Source organism: Capra hircus, chromosome 4 (assembly GCF_001704415.2).
Source record: "Capra hircus breed San Clemente chromosome 4, ASM170441v1, whole genome shotgun sequence".
Taxonomy (NCBI): Eukaryota; Metazoa; Chordata; class Mammalia; order Artiodactyla; family Bovidae; genus Capra; species Capra hircus.
In genome coordinates, this window is record NC_030811.1 from 73,338,682 (window position 1) to 73,357,639 (window position 18,958).

General features: G+C 45.5%; 1 protein-coding gene across 5 annotated transcripts in view; it reads left to right on the plus strand.

The window, feature by feature from the left end:
- The window catches only part of ATXN7L1 (ataxin 7 like 1), a 258,517-nt gene continuing 242,685 nt past the window's right edge, over positions 3,127 to 18,958 (plus strand). For all 5 annotated transcript variants that reach the window (XM_018047236.1, XM_018047237.1, XM_018047238.1 and 2 more), the window contains exons 1-2: positions 3,127 to 3,335; positions 3,865 to 3,933. In XM_018047236.1, the coding sequence (XP_017902725.1) occupies positions 3,155 to 3,335; positions 3,865 to 3,933 (250 nt within the window). In that variant the 5' untranslated portion in view covers positions 3,127 to 3,154. The remainder of the gene's footprint in view (positions 3,336 to 3,864; positions 3,934 to 18,958) is intronic.

Sequence of the window (18,958 nt, forward strand, 5' to 3'; positions counted from 1 at the left end):
TTTCTAGTAAGTTTTTTGTTATTCTATCACTTTACACCCAAACCACTCTGTATTAGTTATGTATTGCTATGTAACAAGCTACCCCAAAACTTAATAACTTAAAATGACAAGCACTAGCGATCTCACAGTTTATGTGGGTCAGGAATACAGGCTTGACTTAGCTGGGAGCCTCTGCCTCAAGGTCTTTCACAGTTGAGGGCCGGGGCTGTGATCTCAAGGCTTGACTGGAAAAGGATACGCTTCCAGACTCACGTGGCTGTTGACAGGATTCAGCACCTCACAGCCTACTGAACAAAGAGCCTCAGTTCTTCATGGACTGTTGGCCAGAGGCTTCCTCTGTTCCCTGCCACACCCACCTCTCCAATGGGTACCTCACAACATGGCTGTGGCCTTCCCTAAGAGCAAGTCAATGAGAACAAGAGTGAGCGAGACAGAAGCCACAGTCTTTTTGTAACCTAACCTCTGAAGGAATATCACTCTGCCACATTCTGTTGGTTAGAAACAAGTCACTAGGTCCAGCCCACACAGTAGGACATGCACATGAAGATGTGGGCATCATTGGGGTCATCCGAGAGGCTGCCTACCACCTTTGCATATACCTTTACATACACAATGAGGAATAAACACCAAAATGGAAAGAATATTGGAAAGCTGTAGGGGCAGAGGAAAATGTTCCGAGATCTCATTACTTCTACCTCTGAGCTCTCTCTCTGTCTCCCTTTCCCCAAATCCAGTCATGCAGCACATCCTCGGATGAGGCCCCTTACTTCACGGTGTCTCTCATACCTGCCCTCTCTTCTCCATATGCAAGGAACCACCAAAGTTCAGGCTTTCACTTCTTCCACCATGAATAGTGCATCACCACTTTTCTCACCAGCGTCTCTAGTCCAATACATCCTGGATACCAAGGCCAGAAAGTAATCTTTCGAAGTCATACTTTCTATTTATCCTTTTACTACAGAAAGCCCTTTAGTGGCTCCCCATTGTCAACAAAACCCAAATTCTTTAGGCTGCCATAAGATGACTTTCATAATTTGACCCAAGTCTGACTACAAACTTATCACTCTCAAATCCCAAATAATAATCCATCATCCCAGGTAAACCACACTCAACACCAAAACATACCACAGTTGCTCAGCTTGAAGCCTCTGCTGACACCATTACTCCCCCTTCCCTTGGCAAGACCAATCTTCACCTTACCATTATAAATCCTCTCCCATTTCCAAAGTGCAGAGCAGAGTAGTTTCCTCTGTGCCTAAATCTTCTCTGTGACACATTTTCTGATCACTCCAAACTAGAGTTCAGTTCCTCCCACAGACAGGTACCGCTCTGAGAGGCCACACCACTCACTGACCTGGCCAGTCACTGTGTACACGGCTTGTTTTTCCAAGAAGCTGGTAAGTTTCACACCTTCCTTCTTCCACAGAGACCATCAGTTTGCATCATCACCAGAACTAGCCTGGGTCTCACTTGTCCTTCTCTGCTCGGGATGGTAGTCCATGACAAGCAATAATTATTGAAAAGATGTATGGATGGATGGAAATGTCGAGCACGGTGTCTGACATATGAGATCAGTAAGTAAAAAAAAATATCTGCTAACACTCTCAGTCCTTCAAATGAGAATCTCCACTCCATGACACCTTAGCCATTTAGCGGTTCCTATGTAGGAACACTTCCAAAGAGAGCAAAGGCAAATGAAATTTATTCGGGTCTGACCAAAAACAAGCCCATTCACACAAACATCACAACTGAAGATCAACCGGAAGCTCCTCCTTCATCGCCCATCCTGATCCTGGCTTTGACGTACAGGATGCCAAGTGCAGGGACATTAGATGACAGAGCCAGGGCAGACTTCATGACAAAGAAACTTTAAATCCGTGAGCTTCAGTCACGGGGCAGAAATAGTCTGTGAGAACTAAAAGGGTGCCGGGGGAAAAGAGGGAAATATGTCGATTGTGGGGTAGAGTCTATATATTTTAGGTAATTCCTAGAAAATGAAAAAAAAAATTTTTAATGAGAGATACCAGAAAACCTTTTAGCACCTTTGCTGCCAACCCCTGGGGGAGGAGGGAGGAAGTGGTGGGAATCTCAATGAAAGCATCAAATGTCCAAAATCCAGAGGAAATTTAACGCTTCCTCTCTATTAATAGCTGGCCAGAGCAGTTAAGCCTCAAGTGAATTCTCCCAAGAATCAGATCCCTGATTGCCTGCGCTAACCCAGGCGACCCTCATCTCAAAGGAGGAAGTGCTGGAAACGGCTCCAGGGGCTTGGTCCGCTAAGCAGCATCTTCGGAGAGTGGGTGAGTCCTCACTCCCACCGTGGATGTGGAGCAAAGTGTGCACAGTGGTTCTCTGAGAGACGGAGACTCGCATTGCGGGGCCCGGAGTTTTGAGCTTTGCAACGCCCCGCAGCCTGAGATGGGAAAGCAGCTCCTCTAGCTCCAAACTCACCTGTTTTTTAGAACCACTTCCATATACCCATTGCTCTCAGCTCCCAAAAGGCATCCGCAGAATCCTCCACCACCCAAGGTCCACCGAGCAAGAGAAGAAAAGGTGGAGGGAGTAGTGGCTGGGAGGAGAGGTCACCGGGGTCTCCTCCCTTGAGGTGGTCGTCGGGGAAGGGGCGTTGCTCGGCCCCTCTCCACTAAGCGGCAGGGATCCTCTCGGGGGCGCCTCACCGTGGGCGACAGGAACTGGCGAGGGCAGGGCGCGCTGGAAGGGCCGCACGCAAAAACTTTCCGTCCTGGAGCGCAACTCTGCGGGGAAGACCACCCCTCCCACGGCCCCAGGTCGCGCCTCTCCCAGGTCGCCCTCAACCCCCTCTCGCATGTCTGGCCTCTAGGACCCCGGCTAGCGGGCGCCGGATGCCGGCGGAGCCGCAGCATCCTCACGCCCCGCGCTGCATCCTCCGGTCCCAGCGCTCAGCCCCGCCCCCGGCGGCGGGTGTGCTGGCGGCAGGCGTGCAGGCGCCGGGCCTCGGGGCGCCTCTCTGCTGCCCCTGGCGGCCGCGGATGCCGAGAGCCGAGCCGAGCCCGGCAGGGCGCTGAACGCCGGCTCCTCCTCCTTGCTCTCTCCTCCTCCTCCGCCTCCCTCCTCCCATCCCTCCCTCCCTCCCTCCCCCTTTCAGAACACTCAATGTCGGAACGTTCCGAAGATGACGTCGGAGCGTTCTCGAATCCCGTGTCTCTCGGCTGCTGCTGCCGAAGGAACAGGGAAAAAGCAACAAGAAGGAAGAGCAATGGCGACACTGGATCGCAAAGTGCCCAGTCCGGAGGCGTTTCTGGGCAAACCCTGGTCCTCCTGGATCGACGCCGCCAAATTACACTGCTCCGACAGTAAGAACCCCACCGCCTCCTCCTCCTTTTATTACCCTGTAACCTTTCCATTCACCTAGAGCCACTGGGAAAAAGTGTGTGTGTGGAGAGAGAGTGGCCCCCGGTGTCCTCCATGCTTCTCCCTCTCTCTAAATAAATACACACAGAGACAGATCATCAGTGCACAGAGAGAGGCCCTGCTGCCAGGGCTGTCTGTCTGTCTGTCTGTCTGTCTGTGCCCTCTCCCCGTGGCAGCCCGCGGGGTGGGCTTTCACAGCCCCACAGTGTATCCGTTTAAAAGGCTACTCTGTTGCTGCTTGCATAGTTTTTTTTTTTTTTTTTTGGTACCTATATGGGCCAGGTAGATGGAAATCCGGACTTGGGAGAAAATGTTGCATTGTCAATTTTTGAAAGATTTTCATATCCAGTATTTATATCGATCTGTTTGCAAATAAACACTCTCCCTTCCCCCCTTGACTTTGCCTCCCCCCCTTTTTTTTCCTCTCTTTTTTTCCTTATTTTCTTTTTTCCTTTTCTTTTTCATCTGCAGATGTAGATTTAGAAGAGGCTGGAAAAGAGGGTGGAAAAAGCAGGGAGGTTATGAGGCTTAATAAAGAAGGTAAGTGGAGCTACTGGCATTTTAGTGTTAGCATGTGTGGCAGAATCTTCACAGGATTTCGACTATAATGTGAATTGTTCTGCTGGGTACAGAGTGACTAAGGCTTGTCAAAAATTGAGCACGCCCAGGTGACTACTGCTTCATGGTAACTTCTTTCAAAGTACAAATGCAACTGGGGGGTAGAGGGGTCGAGACTATTGAAGGCAGAAGTTTCCTGCACTTCAGCTGGAGTCCACATTTGGACCTTCTGATACATATCTGCTATTCGCCTTTGGAGCATTATTGCCAAGTGGTGGGGGGTGGAAATTGTTAAAATGAGGAGCAGGGCTCCACTCACAAGTATCCCAGCCTTCCTTGTGGGTAAATACACAACAGTTTAATGAACCCCACGTGGTCAGTCATCCCAGCAGCTACTTCTCCACTAAAAACCGTGGTACATGGCAAACCTTTGCAGCAAGTTATGTTTGGCCCACTTTACATTTGGTCACAGATTCTAGTGGTGAGCAGGGGCATCTGTGTATATAGCCTCCAGCCGGTCACCCCTCTCTGTTTCCCCAGCGTGGAAATACAGTACCTAAAATGGAACACAGTGAGTAGCTAGGTCATCCCAGACAGAGGCAGGTGAGTGAAGCCACAGCCTGCTGGAACTGGGCATTAAACACACATGGTCATCATAAATAAATCATGGCCTGTTCATGTTTGCAAGTCTACCATATGTAGCTGTGGCCTATGGGCTTCACATGGAGCAACTCCAGAGACCACTTCTCTTGAACAAATGGATGGGTTCAGTTGAATTGTGATTTACTAACTGGTGTCTTGTAAATGTGTTGGACTGAAATTGGAGGTAGGAGGAAGTGCAGGGGTGCAGAAGAGGTTGGCGGAAAGTGTGGAAAGTGTTCAGCCATAACTAGGCCATAGGAGCCTGGCTCATCCAAAATGAATGGAGAAAAAGGCCATTAGATGCCAAAGGATGGTTTCCCTCATAAAACGCGATGTCACCCTGATAGGCAGCCGAAACCTGCTTGGAAAGATGGAACTTGTTTTGCGGATCACACCTCAGACAGTTGGTTTTCTGTGCCTAATTGTTTCCTGACCATCCAGTGAGAGGAGAATTTGTGCTTCAGAAAAAAAATGACATGGAGGTTAAAAATGCATGCATATTCAAGGACAGCTCTCTAGCATAATGTTTCTGCTAATTAAGCACTTTGATTGGAAACGAAACTGTATTCTAAAGATGTTTGCCTCTAAATATCTTAGTGTGATCTTGACATGTGTCTTTAGGATGCACAAGGGAATGATGTCAAGTGGCCTTCTTACAAGTGGCAGCTTATTTGTGCTCAGTGTCCATGTGTGTTGGCATTGGAAAGTATCACTGGAAATTCTTTTTCTTCACAGACAAACTCTTGACACCTTTAAAAAACTTATGGGACTCAGTTATCAGACCAGTGGCAATGAAGAGGTTTCCAGAAAAGATGAGCTTGTGAAAACCTTTAAAGTTGAATAATGGTCATGGTATGGCCCAGAATTGGCACCTCTTAGGCCTGGTTGATAGATTATGACTATAACACACAAAAATATTCTGCACCCTCCCCCAAGCTTCTATTTCAGAAGACCCTTATTTTCAGATTCTCTTTGCCTCATGAGAAATAGATTCTTTTAAGGGGGAAAAAAAAAAGTAAAGCTCTCCTTTCCTTAGAAGCCACAAGTGGTACATCTTGCTTACATCTATAAAGATGTAAGCTTACATCTTGCTTTCACCTGTAAAGATACAAAGATTTTGCTTCTAATTATGTGCATTTGTATTATGGAGCTCCACTTTTCAGTGTAACTGTGCGATTGCTCAGTTTACGAAATAGCCTGTATGGGCTGAAATCTCTGTTCGTGGGCCTGGTGGAGCAGGCCTGGGTTATCAGTTCCTGGACTTCCTGTATATGCACACAATTTTCTTCATGGATAGATTGTGTGTGTACATGATCTGTATCTCTTCTTCCCGTGGTGAGGAGCTTAAAGGTTTAGCTGAGACTTGGTATCAGGATATTTGGTTGCCAAAGTCCCCAGAAACACTGGTTGCTTTCGTCTTGCCATTGGCCTTCTTGCTGGAGTCATTGAGTGGGAAGTCTCAGGTACCTGATTGTGGATGGATCTCTGCAGGACACAGTATGGCCTTGGTGTGACTGTTTTTCTCCAGGTGGTGAGCATACATAGAAAGACCAGGATGTCATCAGTAGTAAGCAGGTCTTGAGACTGCTTTAATAACAATTAATAGGTGAATTTAGGAATTCCAATTAAGGAATGAAGGTATATGATCCAGATTTTGATGTGAATTTTTTTATTGTAAAATAAATATAAAATTTATCATTTTAACCATTTTAAAGTCTCACAATTCAGTGATACTGAAGTATACTAAGTATACTTAGTAAGTCTACACTAAGTATACTTAGTAAGTCTACACTAAGTATACTTAGTAAGTCTACGCTAGGTATACTTAGTAAGTATACACTATACTTAGTATCACTTAGTAAGTATACTAAGTAAGTATACTAAGTGATACTAAGTATAGTCACAGTGTTGTACAACTCTCAACACTATTCATTTCCTGAGCTCTTTCATCATCTCAGCCACAAACCCTGTTTCCATTATATTAATATAATAATTTCCTATTCCCCCTCCCCTGGGGCTGAGCCCTGGAAACTTGTATTCTATTTTTTGTCTCTATGAAGTTGCCTATTCTAGATACTATATATTTGCAATATATGACCCTTTGTGTCCATCTTCTTTCACTTAGCATCATATTTTCATGGTTTATTCATGAGGCAGTATGTATCAGAATTTCACTCCTTTTTATGGCTGAATAATATTCCATTGTATGTATATATCATGTTTGGTTTATCATCCATTAATGGACATTTAGCTTGTTTCCATCTCTTTACTATTGTGAATAATGCTGCTGTGAACATTGTGATATGATATTTTTTATGGACTAAACTCTGAGGGAAAACCCAGGCTGGAAAAATGAAAAAAGAATCATTTTATCTTCTTCCTCCATCTGGCCACAGCTTCAGAAGGAGGGAAGGACTGGCAGACTTTTGAACAACCTGACTATTGTAATATAGTTCCTTCTCCATTCCTTGAATCTTTTTCTACTTCAGCTCCACCTATATCAGTATGAAATGTTAGCTGAATGATTTGAGATTTCTGTAATAAAGTCTTCACGCTCATGTTACGGTTTATCCAGAGTTAGCTACAATCATGTCAAGAGGAATTTGGCAAATGCTTTTTTTTTTTTTTTTTTGGCAAATACTTTTGAACCTTGCCAGATCATCACTTGGGTTCAGAAGGCATAGTTATTTCTGTGCTTGAATGTAGTCATGTGGGGTTATATTGAGACTGAAGGGTAAAGGGAGCAGGAGAGAGGGCTTTGAATCTGCTTTCTAATTCCAGTGTCTGACCTTGGGAACCTCGCTTTCCTTGTTTGGGCCTGCTCTGTTTCTTGTAAAGTAAGGGAGTGGTTTTAAAATCTCCTCTGGTCCCTCTGAGACCTATGAACTTAAGTTCCTTTATTGAATGTACCTACATTTGAGATGCAGTCATACTACACAGACTGTTTAACGGTAGACAATTCATCTGCCAGTGCAGGAGATGTGGGTTCGATTCCTTGGTCAGGAAGATCCCTTGGAGGAGGAAATGGCAACTCACTCCAGTATTCTTGCCTGGGAAATCCCACAGACAGCAGGCTGATGGGCTACGGTCTGTGGGGTTGCAAAGAGTCGTACACAACTTAGTGACTAAACAACACAGAAAGCAAGCCTTCACATTAGAAATATCTTATAGTACAAATACTGGACTTATTTTCCTTTTTTATAAGCTCTTGGTGCCAAACATCACTGCATCTCGTACACAAGCCTAATTGTCCTGCAAATAGTTTGTGAGTGGTGTGTGGACTTTAAGACTGAGAAAACTAAGGGTCTGTGACCAAAACCCAGGGTGCTGTGTTCCCCATAATGGAGAGGGGATAGACCTGGATCTGAAGTGCTACGATTTCCTCAAAAGGAGGGTCCCAGAAACCTTATTAGCCTAATCTGTGAGCTGCCATTATGATAGGAAGTTCCAAGGAAGGCCAACTCATCTAGCTAACCTTTTAAAATAATTTTCTTTCTCTAGCTTCATAGATTTATTGGAAGACATTTTTCTAAGCTAATTGAGGGAAAACTTCGTGATTTAGAAAGATGCCTCTCTTTTCTAATTGCCTCACCTGAACTTTTTATTTTTTAAAGAATGTGCATTTATAAGTAAGGACCAGGTATGTATGGCTCATCCATGTCCTGAACTATCCATCAAGTTGCTCAGAAAGTTCAGAGATAATAGCAGGGTTATGTTGTGAGGATTAACTGAGACAATACGAAAGAGTTTAGCACATAGTAAATGCTTAATGAATTTGTGCCTTTCTTATTTTTTAGATGTTATTAAGATTATCATCATCATATATTAATGAAGCTAGTTCTAGAAAATTTTATTATTAGAATTAACGAGGATTTTTAACTAATCAGTGATGAATGGAAAAGATATACCCAATCAGAAATTTTATTTCTAGAGTAAGCCATGTTATCATAATTTTATAAAGCTGAAGATTTTTTGAAAGCTGATTTCTGTGATATCCATGCTTTTGATGGAGTACAGTTGATATATAGTCATTGATAAGTTTTATCAAGTGCTAGAAAAAATTACTTTGGCAGTTTGGGACTTATGGCTGAGAAGAGTTTTCAGAGTTCTTTCTGGGGACCAGGATATTTTAAAAAATATTTTTTAAATGATTGATGAGTTGTTTGATCAGGAAGGATAGCAAGTCCTCAGTGGATCATTGTTTGGGTCCTTTGGAGGCCTGCCTTCATTACTTCAGGCGTGTTTCTGTGCATCAGTGTTGCCAGGTGTTTTGATTTGATGTAGGTGAACTTGTGGAATGCTTTCAATCTGAAAACTGTTCTGGGGCCAGTAAGATCTTGCTGTGACTGTGAGAGTTTGGTGTTCTGCTAATGCTGGTGGAGTTAGGCTGGAGCACAGGAGGAAGCAGGGAACATGGGAGTGTGTTCAACTCAAGTTTAAGAATTTTTCAGTTATAGCTGGATGGGGGAAATTAGAGAAAAGATGGTAACTGACCTGATAAGAACAAAGGGTTCTTGGAATCCAAGTCAGGGAAGCTAGCGACAAGTGGTTGAGATTTATGGGAAACTGTGGACTGGTCCCCTTTATCATTATACAGACAACTCTGTTATCTATGCTAATAGGCAATGGGAAGACACCCAGTCCACAGATTACACTGATAAACCTCATTTTCACCATTAATTTCAACTTCTTTCTCCATTAAGCCTACCTTCCTCCCCTTTTGCTAATAAGCAGCAACATTTGTTCACTTTGGCATTTCATTATCATCTCTCTTCTTTTGCCCAGTGCTTGGGATGAAAGGATAGGAGAAGTGGAGTGGCCTCAATGTGACAGGGAGGAAAGACGTAAAGGAGGAGAAGACTTGGAGAATGAATCAACTTCACAGTTTCATCCAGCTGATAGAGAAGGGGGAGCGCCGTGACCAAGATGGCAAAGCTGAGAGAGGGCATTTTCAATACCATCTAGTTTTGAAAATATGGAGCTTCTAAAATAAGTATCTTTTTATACATACATGTATTTCTATGTACTTGAGTTCTTCTGTGGAGAAAGTGTGGCTTTAGCTCCTCCCCAAATAGGAAGTTAGGCAGGTTGGGCACACTTTGAAACACTGCATGTGATCTTGCTGCCTAAGCCCAGTTAGCCTGTGCTGGGTTCTCATCATGTCAGTCTACAGGAAGGAAGACACTTTATAGCTGGAAGATGTAAACTGTTTCTCTCTCTCATTCAAATGTTTATTTTTTCAATAATGTTCACATGTTACAATGTTGAGAAGGATATGCAGTGAAAAAGGAAGTCTTTTACCCTTGTCCCCAGCTGCTTGTGTATCCTTTGCAAGATCCTCTAAGTGCATTCAAGTAGATACATGGATAGTTTTTCCTGCCTGCTTTACCCACGTGGCTAATAACATCCTATAAGTATTGGGTAGTATCTTGCCATTTCCATTTATCTTAGGTAGTGGTCCACATCAGAGACAGTTCAGCCTGCCTCTCTCTTTTGTGCCTGCATAGTGGGAAGATGGGGCTTCCCTGGTGACTCAGTGGTAAAGAATTCGCCTGCCCATACAGGAGATGTGGGTTTAATCCCTGGGTTGGGAAGATCCCCTGGAGAAGGAAATGGCAACCCACTCCAGTATTCCCTTGTGGCTCAGCTGGTTAAAGAATCTGCCTGCAATGCGGGAGACCTGCGTTTGAGACCTGGGTTGGGAAGATCCCCTGGAGAAGGGAAATACCACCCACTCTAGTATTGCCTGGAGAATTTCATGGACAGAGGAACTTGGCTGGCTACTGTCCATGGGGTTGCAAAAGAGTCAGACACGGCTTAGTGAGTAAACAACAGCATAGTGGGAGGGTAGTTTAAGCCTCTGGGTGTCTTGCTTCGTTTTTATTTATTGGTTGATTTGTATTGATTTTTGGTTGCATCAGGTCATAGCTGTGGCACGCAGGACTTTTGTGGGTCGCACGGGGTCTTTTTCCTAGCAGCACGCAGGCTCAGTAGTTGCAGTGAGCGAACTTCTCTTTAGTTGTGTGTGGCCCAGTATTAATAGTTGCGGCATATGGGCTGAGTTGCCCCACAGCATGTAGGATATTCATTCCCCGACTAGGGATCAGACCCACGTTCCCTGCATTGGAAGGTGGATTCTTAACCACTGAACCACCAGGGAAATCCCTTGGTTAGTTTTTAATATCTGCTTCTGCTCTCCTGGCCGCCGTCATGCCTTTGAGACCGAGTGACAGTGGGCTGACGCTAGGCTAGGCCTGGGGGGACAGCCGTGAACGAGCACGAGCCCCTCCCTCGTGACATGCCCATCCTAGCAGCCAAGGCAAATGTTGAAAAAGTCATGGCAACCGTGATGAGTGCTCAGAAAGGGAAAATTGGGGTACCATTGGAAAGCATGATGGCGAGCATAATTTAGGTTCGGGGCTCAGGGTGTGTATTCCTGAGGAAATGGTATTTATGCTAAAACCTGGAGAATGAATATGCAGAGCTGGGCAGGACAGATTTAAAGGAAACAATGTGTGTGCAGGCCCAAAGTGTGAGAGAATATGGAATGTTCTAGAAACTAAAAAGTCTGTCACTTGCGTGACGAAAGCGAAGCAGAGAGCGGTACAGTTTCTCAGCAGGGACTCTACTTCTTTGTGGTAGAGCGCTGACCTGGGATGTTGGATGTTTAGCAGCATCCTTAGCCTCTATCCCTGGATTCCAGTGGAACCTCTCCTTCCCCTGAGTTGAAAAAGCCAAAAATGTCTCCAGACATTGCCAAAGATCCCAGGAGTGGGCTGGGATGGTGCCAAATCACCCTGATAAGAGAACCACTGGTGTAACGTGAGGCTGGAAAGGTAAGAACACAGGAGAAACAGACTCAGCAGTGTTCTGCTACTATCTGTTCATGTCTTAGGCCGAAGGTCCCAGTGAGGCGGCCTTACTGAATCCTCAGCAGGCAGGTGTGGAGCTGTGACTGTTGTCCGCAGGGGGCTACATTTGGAAGCATCTAAATGGAGAAGACTCCACCCCTCACAGAGCTTTCCTCCAAATTTCCAGGATGACTCCTCCAAAACTTCATGTCCATAGTAAATGGTTGTAGCACTGAGATTCAGGTTCGGCTCAGCCTTCCCTCACTGTGGGCGGAGGAGACCCCAAGCCACCGATTCTGATAAAAATGGCATTTATTGTATGGGGGCCCCTGATGTCAAAAGCAGCATGGAGAAGCATTAAGGATTTCAGTTTATATTTAAAGTCAGGCTGGAAATACAACTGGCGTTCTGTGCAGTTGATTACCCCTGGGATTTGTCTGAAATGGGGATGCACATGATGGAGAGCAGAGCGGCTGGCTTCAGTATTTCCACGTTAAGGATTAGAAAATAGGGAGAGCAGAGGAGGATCTGATTCCTTAGGGCTCTGGCCCACGTGCCAAGTGGTCTGTGGTGTTATTTAGGACTAGAAGGCCGTGTTCACTCAAGCCAGTAGCTTACAGGGGCCTGCTGTCTCCAATCCAGAAGTGGTTTAAGAAAGACAAATTTGGGTTTTGCCTGGTTTTCTGTGTGCATCGTGTTTATATCCTTCGGGCTAACCTTTCATTCACGACGTTTTGTTTCATTCATGACATCTTTTGGAAGTAGACATAAAGTGATAGCAGTAGACACACCAAGACCCTGTCCTCATCAACATCTTTTTCCCTGAGGACCATTACCCCAGAGGTGGCCCAGTGTTCACACCTGGAAACTCGGATCATTTAGTGACTGCCCCAGAAGTGACGTCACCAAGATGGTGATATAGGTGGTTCCCAACTTTACCACTCCTATCGAGAACAACTACCAGCTGTTTGTGGACACGGCACCACTGAGAAAATCCTAGGACATGGAAGTGAGGCTGGAGGATACCCCTGTGCCAGAGAGCAAGACAGACGACTTCAGAAAGGTCAGAGGAGTAGCTGCCCACAACTGTATGTCCCTCCCCCAGGCCGGCAGCACCTTGAGGAGAGGCTGCCCCTCTCCTTGAAGAGGGCTGGAGAGGCATCTACCTTCCCCAGTGTTGTGGGTCACTTCTTGGGAGCCCCTACACCTGTCTTGCCTCCTGGGGACCATGGGAGAATCTCCAGGGCTTGACCACTGGAAATCTAATCATGCCTGCAGTAATTGAAGGTAGCCATAATGGAAAGGGAGAGGGTTGGTCAACGGGTTGACCTTTTTCCAAACTATAGAAACTGAATGTCAAGGGCTGACTTCCTTGTGTCTCTCTTTCCTAAAATTCTTGGTACGATGTTGTGCCGAGGAAGGGCTCCCAGCTAATGCTGGTTGGCTGGCTCTCTTACTCCTTGCCGTGGCAGAGCTCAGATTGGCTGCATCAGCCGAATGGACCCGGGTTTGGATCCGGAGGCACTTGAACTTGTGATGAGAGTCTAGGGAAGTGCTTCCTGCAAAGGCCGAGGACCGCTACCATTCCGGTGTTAGTCTTGGCTATACAGTTGCCGCTAAGTCAAGCTGGAATTCCACTGTGGGGAAAGCTTTTGTTTTTGTATGGATGCTTTATCCTTGTACCTGTGGTTTCGTAACATAATTCTGCTTGCCAATTTTAGGGATCGGGTGCTTAAAGAAAAAAGTAAACCAAGTAAATACTCTCCAGGGCAGGACAGAGTAACACCAGGAAGAGATAAAAGTGACTCACTGACAGGCTCTTTGAACACAGAAGCAGTTATCAGCAAACCTGCTCTGTGAAGCTGATTGTGATTCTCTGAATAGGAACAGTTCAAGGACACCTTCTGCGGGGGGACGGTGAGAGTGGAGGAGCTCTGTGGCCCTGCCCCAATACTCCAATAGGTCATGGAGTCCCAGGTTGGGGGTGGGGAGACAGGACATCCAAACTGATGACACTAACCAGGGTATGGAAGATGGTTGAGACATGTGCTTAATTTGGTCATGTCAGGCCAAGGTGGTGTCTAGTTCTTTTTAAGAGCATAGTGTCCACAAAAGGGCAAATACTGTATGATTCCACTTATGCAGCGTTCCTAAAAGAATTAAATTCATTGAGAACAGAGTAGAGAACATTGAGAACAAGGTTACCAGGGGCTAGGGAGGGGGAATTCTCTACTGAGAATCTGTGTTTAATGGGTATAGAGTTCCAGGTGGGAAAAATGAAAACGTTTTGATAGATTGATGGTGGTGACAGTGAACCAAACACTTAAAAATGATAAGATTTTAGGTATATTTTATTGCAAATATATGTTGATGTTGCAGACTCAGAAGCTTCATGGAGCATTATTTACATTTGAACCTAGCCGCTTACAAGCTGTGTAGTAAGATGACTTTTCTGAGCCTCAGTTTCATCATTTTCAGAACAGGAATAATACCAGCTCTTAGGGTTGATGTGAAAATACATGAAGTACTATCTGGCATACATTAGGTGCTCAGTAATGTAAGCTTTTGTTATGATGGTTGTCACTTTTACCAGACACTTGGTTCCTTTTCCTTGCCTTACCCGAGCTGCCACTGCCAAGGGGCACATAGCATCCTTACTGCTCCAGGAGTGTGCCTGGGCTCCCGGGGCATCTTTAGTCAATATTTTATCCCTGGTGCTTTAAGGATGCCAGGAATAAAAACAAGAGGAGTTGGACCCATGTTCCTGTGCTGTGAGTTTTCAAGGGTGAGTCAGTTTCAGTTTTCCAAAGTGTAGCCGTTTTCGGGACCCTGTGTTGAAATCACCTAGGTACTTAACTTAGCATCCCAGATTGCAGTGACACTGAATCAGAAGCACTCGGCCTAGAGCATAGGAGTGTGCATTTTAACAAGCTTCCCCGGTGGCTCTGATATTACTGAACTTCGGTTACAGGAAGTAGCACTTGACCCTGCCCGCCTTGAGAATTCTTCGTGAAGCTCTTGAAAATCTGAGACACCAGGACCACTCCCAGACACTCGGTTTCCGTAGGCTCAGTTTAAGGGATTCTGGGGAGCTGCTTACATGTTTTAAAAATTGATGATGATGCTTATGTGTTTTTTTTTTTTTTTTTAAAGTAACAGTCCTAGCTTCCATTTACTGGTTATTGAGTAGATACCAGACATAGAACTAAATGTGCATTTTTCTCATGTAATCTTCATGACATTCTGTGAGATAATTCCTGTTATCAATCTCATGTTAGAGGTTAGGATACAGGCTCAGAGACCTTAAGTGATTTACCCAAGGTGATACAGTGAGGAAAAAGAGCTAGGATTTGAACTGAGAGACAGGATGATTCCAGAGACAGTAGTTTGTTGCTGTTGTTGTTGTTGTTGTTGTTTTAATTTTTGTCTGCACCATATGCCATGTGATATCTGTTCCTTGACCAGGGATCAAGCCTTTACCGCCTGCCTTGGAAGCATGGGGTCTTAACCACTAGACCACCAGGGAAGTCCCCCAGAGACAGTACTCTTAAGCACTGTGTCCTAATGTTGCTCTAGGAGCAGGGCTTGAACTAAGGTGAGGCCAGCAGGGCATCCAGGACACACATTTACACAGGCTCCTGCGAGTGCAGAACAAGGGCCTCCTTAAATGTTGCAGCCTGAGCACCTCACTTGCCTCACCCTAGTACCAGCCCTGCCTCACTCTAGTACCAGCCCTGCCTCAAAAGGCATGATCTTTAAACAAAATGGTTATGTTTTTCTTCCCCCTCATGTGTGTGAGCCAGTGGCCTGCTGATAGGGCCCCAGGTCTTCCCCTCAGTGAAATGCTTTTTCATCCCAAAGCCCCAGCTCTGGGGCCTCTGTGGTCAGAGCCCTGGCCTTGGGGATATCTCAGGAGCTGACTCAAACTGTTCCTTTTTGGGAGAAGGTGTTAGCAAAGATGGTTGCCAAGCAACTCCAGGGGCATCTATCGACATGATGATTTCTCTCTCTTTTTTTCCTCCTTTTGAACATTTTCTCAGCCGCTTTTCAGTTTCCCTCTTGACGTTGGGATTGTTAGTAATTTCACGAAGGATGTGCTCCTTTGGATGATGGAATGGAGACTCCTTTTCACTGCCTGCCAGTTAGAGGTGTCCTTTTGATGGGCAGTGCACCTGCTAAGTGGGTGTGAAAGACCTTTGCCTTCTTCAGCTATAGAGACACCCTAGTTGTGACTGGCTGAGGGGCAGTGACAAAGAAGAGTCTGTGACTGGAGTGGCCGAGACAGACACAGAATGCATCTCCCATATGCAGGCAGGGCCACGTGGTGATGTTCAGGTCCGTGATTCTGGCTTTCAGCTACTCCCCATTACCTAGGGCATTTTGCATTTGGTAGTGGGGCCCTGGCTGATCCTAGAGGGAACTGGAGTTTCTCTCTCTCGGTGGTTTTACATGTTTCCTCTTTAGCACTGTCCCTCCTACTCAGTTCCCTCATCAGTGTGAGGTTTCAAGTGACCTTTCATGGGCCCCAGTCACTTGGTCTGCTGGCCAGTGTTTCAATCCTCCCAGAGAGGCCAAGAGCTTGTGGGCTGGAGGACCTTTCCCACATGACAAAATCTGCTTCAGACTGTCAGGAAGAAAGGGAAATGTCGGGAAAGTGAAACAAGGCATGTTTGGGTGAGGCTGGCTCCATTCTTCCCACCCACCAGCGTCAGCCCAGTGAGCCCTGTCCTTAGACTCCAGCCTTCTGTTCTTTGGCACTACACCCTTGACCTTGACCGTTGTGTCCCTCCTCACCATCTTTTGCAGAAGCAGGGCAAATGGACTCGAGAGCCCTGCCACTTTCAGAGGCTCAGACCAAACACTTACTGGCAGAAGACCTTTGAAAAGAGAGCTGGCTCTGTTTTGTGCAAATCCAATATAGAATAATCCAGCCTTAGACTGGGAGGCTGTTTGCTTTCCAAATGAGATTATTAGGGATTTCATTAGATAATAGACTGCCCTCAAGCTTTTGGGACACCTTATTTTCTTTTCCAAAGTTTTGTTGATGCCCACTTTTGCATCTGTCCTGCTGGCCCCCCCTCCTGGCTTTCCCCTCCCTCCAGGGTTTGCTCTGTGGGAGCCCGCCCTGCTCCTTGCTCACCCCTCTGATGTGCTGTATTGGACAACCCCTCATGGATGTTCTCACTGCACCCCCAATCTCCCTAGACACAGTGCAACTGCAGAGCTTTCTTTGTATCTTCCCTTAGCCACTGTCTTGAGAAAGACCCTCCCTCCCTTCCTCTCACCCTCCTGCTCTCTCTGTAGGAGCAGTTCTCTACCCCTCTCCATTCTCTCCACTCCCTCTGCCCCCACCCCAGGCAAGCCTCAGTTTTTATAATAGCTGCTTAATTGGCCTCCCTGTCTCCATCTTCCCAGCATACCAATTCAAAATTAATCTCCCGAAAAGTCACATTTTATCAGGTTGTTCCTGGAGTGAAAACCTATCATCACTTCCCCCATCGACTGCAGTTAATGCAGTGTTCTGGGTCCCCTGTGCCTCAGTCCCTTCAAATCCTGACAGGTGGTTTGCCCCTTACCAGCCCCCTTCCTTCCTCGTCCTCATCTTTGGTCTTTGCCTCCCTTTCCTGCTGCAGGGCCCAGGCCTCATTCCTTCTGCAGAAGCTTTTCCCAGCCTCACAGGCTGTGCTGCCTGCCCTGCTTCTGGATACCGTGCTGCTGGCCATACCCATCATGCACTTCAGCCCCTACATCTTACACTTTGTGGCCATTCTGTTGCTCATCTGATATATTATTTTCACAACTGCATTCATTATAATCTGGTGGATTTGGGGGTGAGGGAGAAGGAACCACATCTTCCCATTTTCTTCTCTGAGTTGTTTTCAACTAAAAAGAGTGCTACAATTCAGCTAGACATCCACTTTGGTTTTCAGGTATGTGTCTTGATAGATCTGCATTTTCATTTCTTTTTTCTTTTTTGTTTTTAATGTGGTAAAATACAAATAACATAAAATTTATCAGTTTAATCATTTTTAAGGGTACAGTTCCCTGATAGCTCATTTGGTAAAGAATCTACTGGCATTACAGGAGACCTGGTTCGATTCCTGGGTTGGGAAGATCCCCTGGAGAAGGGATAGGCTACCTACTCCAGTATGCTTGGGCTTCTCTGGTGGCTCAGCTGGTAAAGAATCCGCCTGCAGTGCAGGAGACCTGGGTTTGATTCCTGGATTGGGAAGATCCCCTGGAGAAGGGAATGGCTACTCACTCCAGTATTCTGGCCTGGAGAATTCCATGGACTGTATTGTCCACTGGGTCACAAAGGGTGGGATACAATTGAGTGACTTTCACTTTCAGGAGTGTTAAGTACATTTGCATTATCCTGCAACTAATCCCCTAAACTTTTGTCATCTCATAAAACTGGAGCTCTATATCCTTTAAACAACTCTACATTTATATTTTCCTCTTTAGAAGCAGTCGAGATGATCTGTGAGTCTTTTTGATTTAGCACCTGATTTTTTGACGTTGTTACAATTCTGAGAGCTAGCAAGCCTCCTGAAGTTTCTGCTCAGGTGGCTCCAAAGAGCAAAAAGGCTCAGCTCAGCATAGGGTGTTGCAGCCCCAGGATCCTCCATGGGGTCCTGCGTCAGTGGTGAAAATTCACTGAAAGAGTGCTGTGGTTTGGCTCATCAGCACCTTTAAGCAGCATGAAGTTTCTTGGTTCAGATTTGGTGGTAAACCCCACCACTTGCACCCTTGTTTCTTTTTTACCCCACCATCTTTATGTTACAATTAAAAATTTTCACATGTATGAAAAAAGTTGAAATAATAGCACTATGGGCATTCACAAATGCATCCCTTAGAATTAAAAAAAATCAGTTCACATTTAATCTGATTTTTTATAAAGGTATGTGTGTATATATATATATATTTCTGTACTCTTTGGTAATCAGTTGTTGACATCATGACACTTCACCTCTAAATATTTATCATCTTGACACATTTGATTGTATAACCTTGAGCTACTTACTTAAGTTATCAGAGCCTCATCTTACATAAATATGTATGTATGTTCTTGCTGAACCATTTGGAAGTAAGTAGCAGACAGCCTGACATTTCACCCTAAATACTTCAGCTTGTGTCTCCTAAGGGCTTCCTGGGTGGCCCTAGTGGTAAAGAACCTCCTTGCCAATTCAGGAAACATAATGAGATGTGGGTTCGATCCCTGGGTCTGGAAGATCCCCTGGAGGAGGGCATGGCAACCCACTCCAGTATTCTTGCCTGGAGAACCCCATCGAAAGAGGAGCCTGGTGGGCTACAGTCCATGGGGTCGCAGAGTCAGACACGACTGAAGCACACATGCATGTATCTCCTAAAAATAAAAGCATTCTCTGACATAATCATAATACCAGAATCACAGTTAGAAAACTAGTGTTAATCCCCTAATAGAATCTACTATTTGGTTTGTATTCAAATTTCCCCTATTGTCCCCCCGATAAAAAAAAAGTTTATAGTTGCTT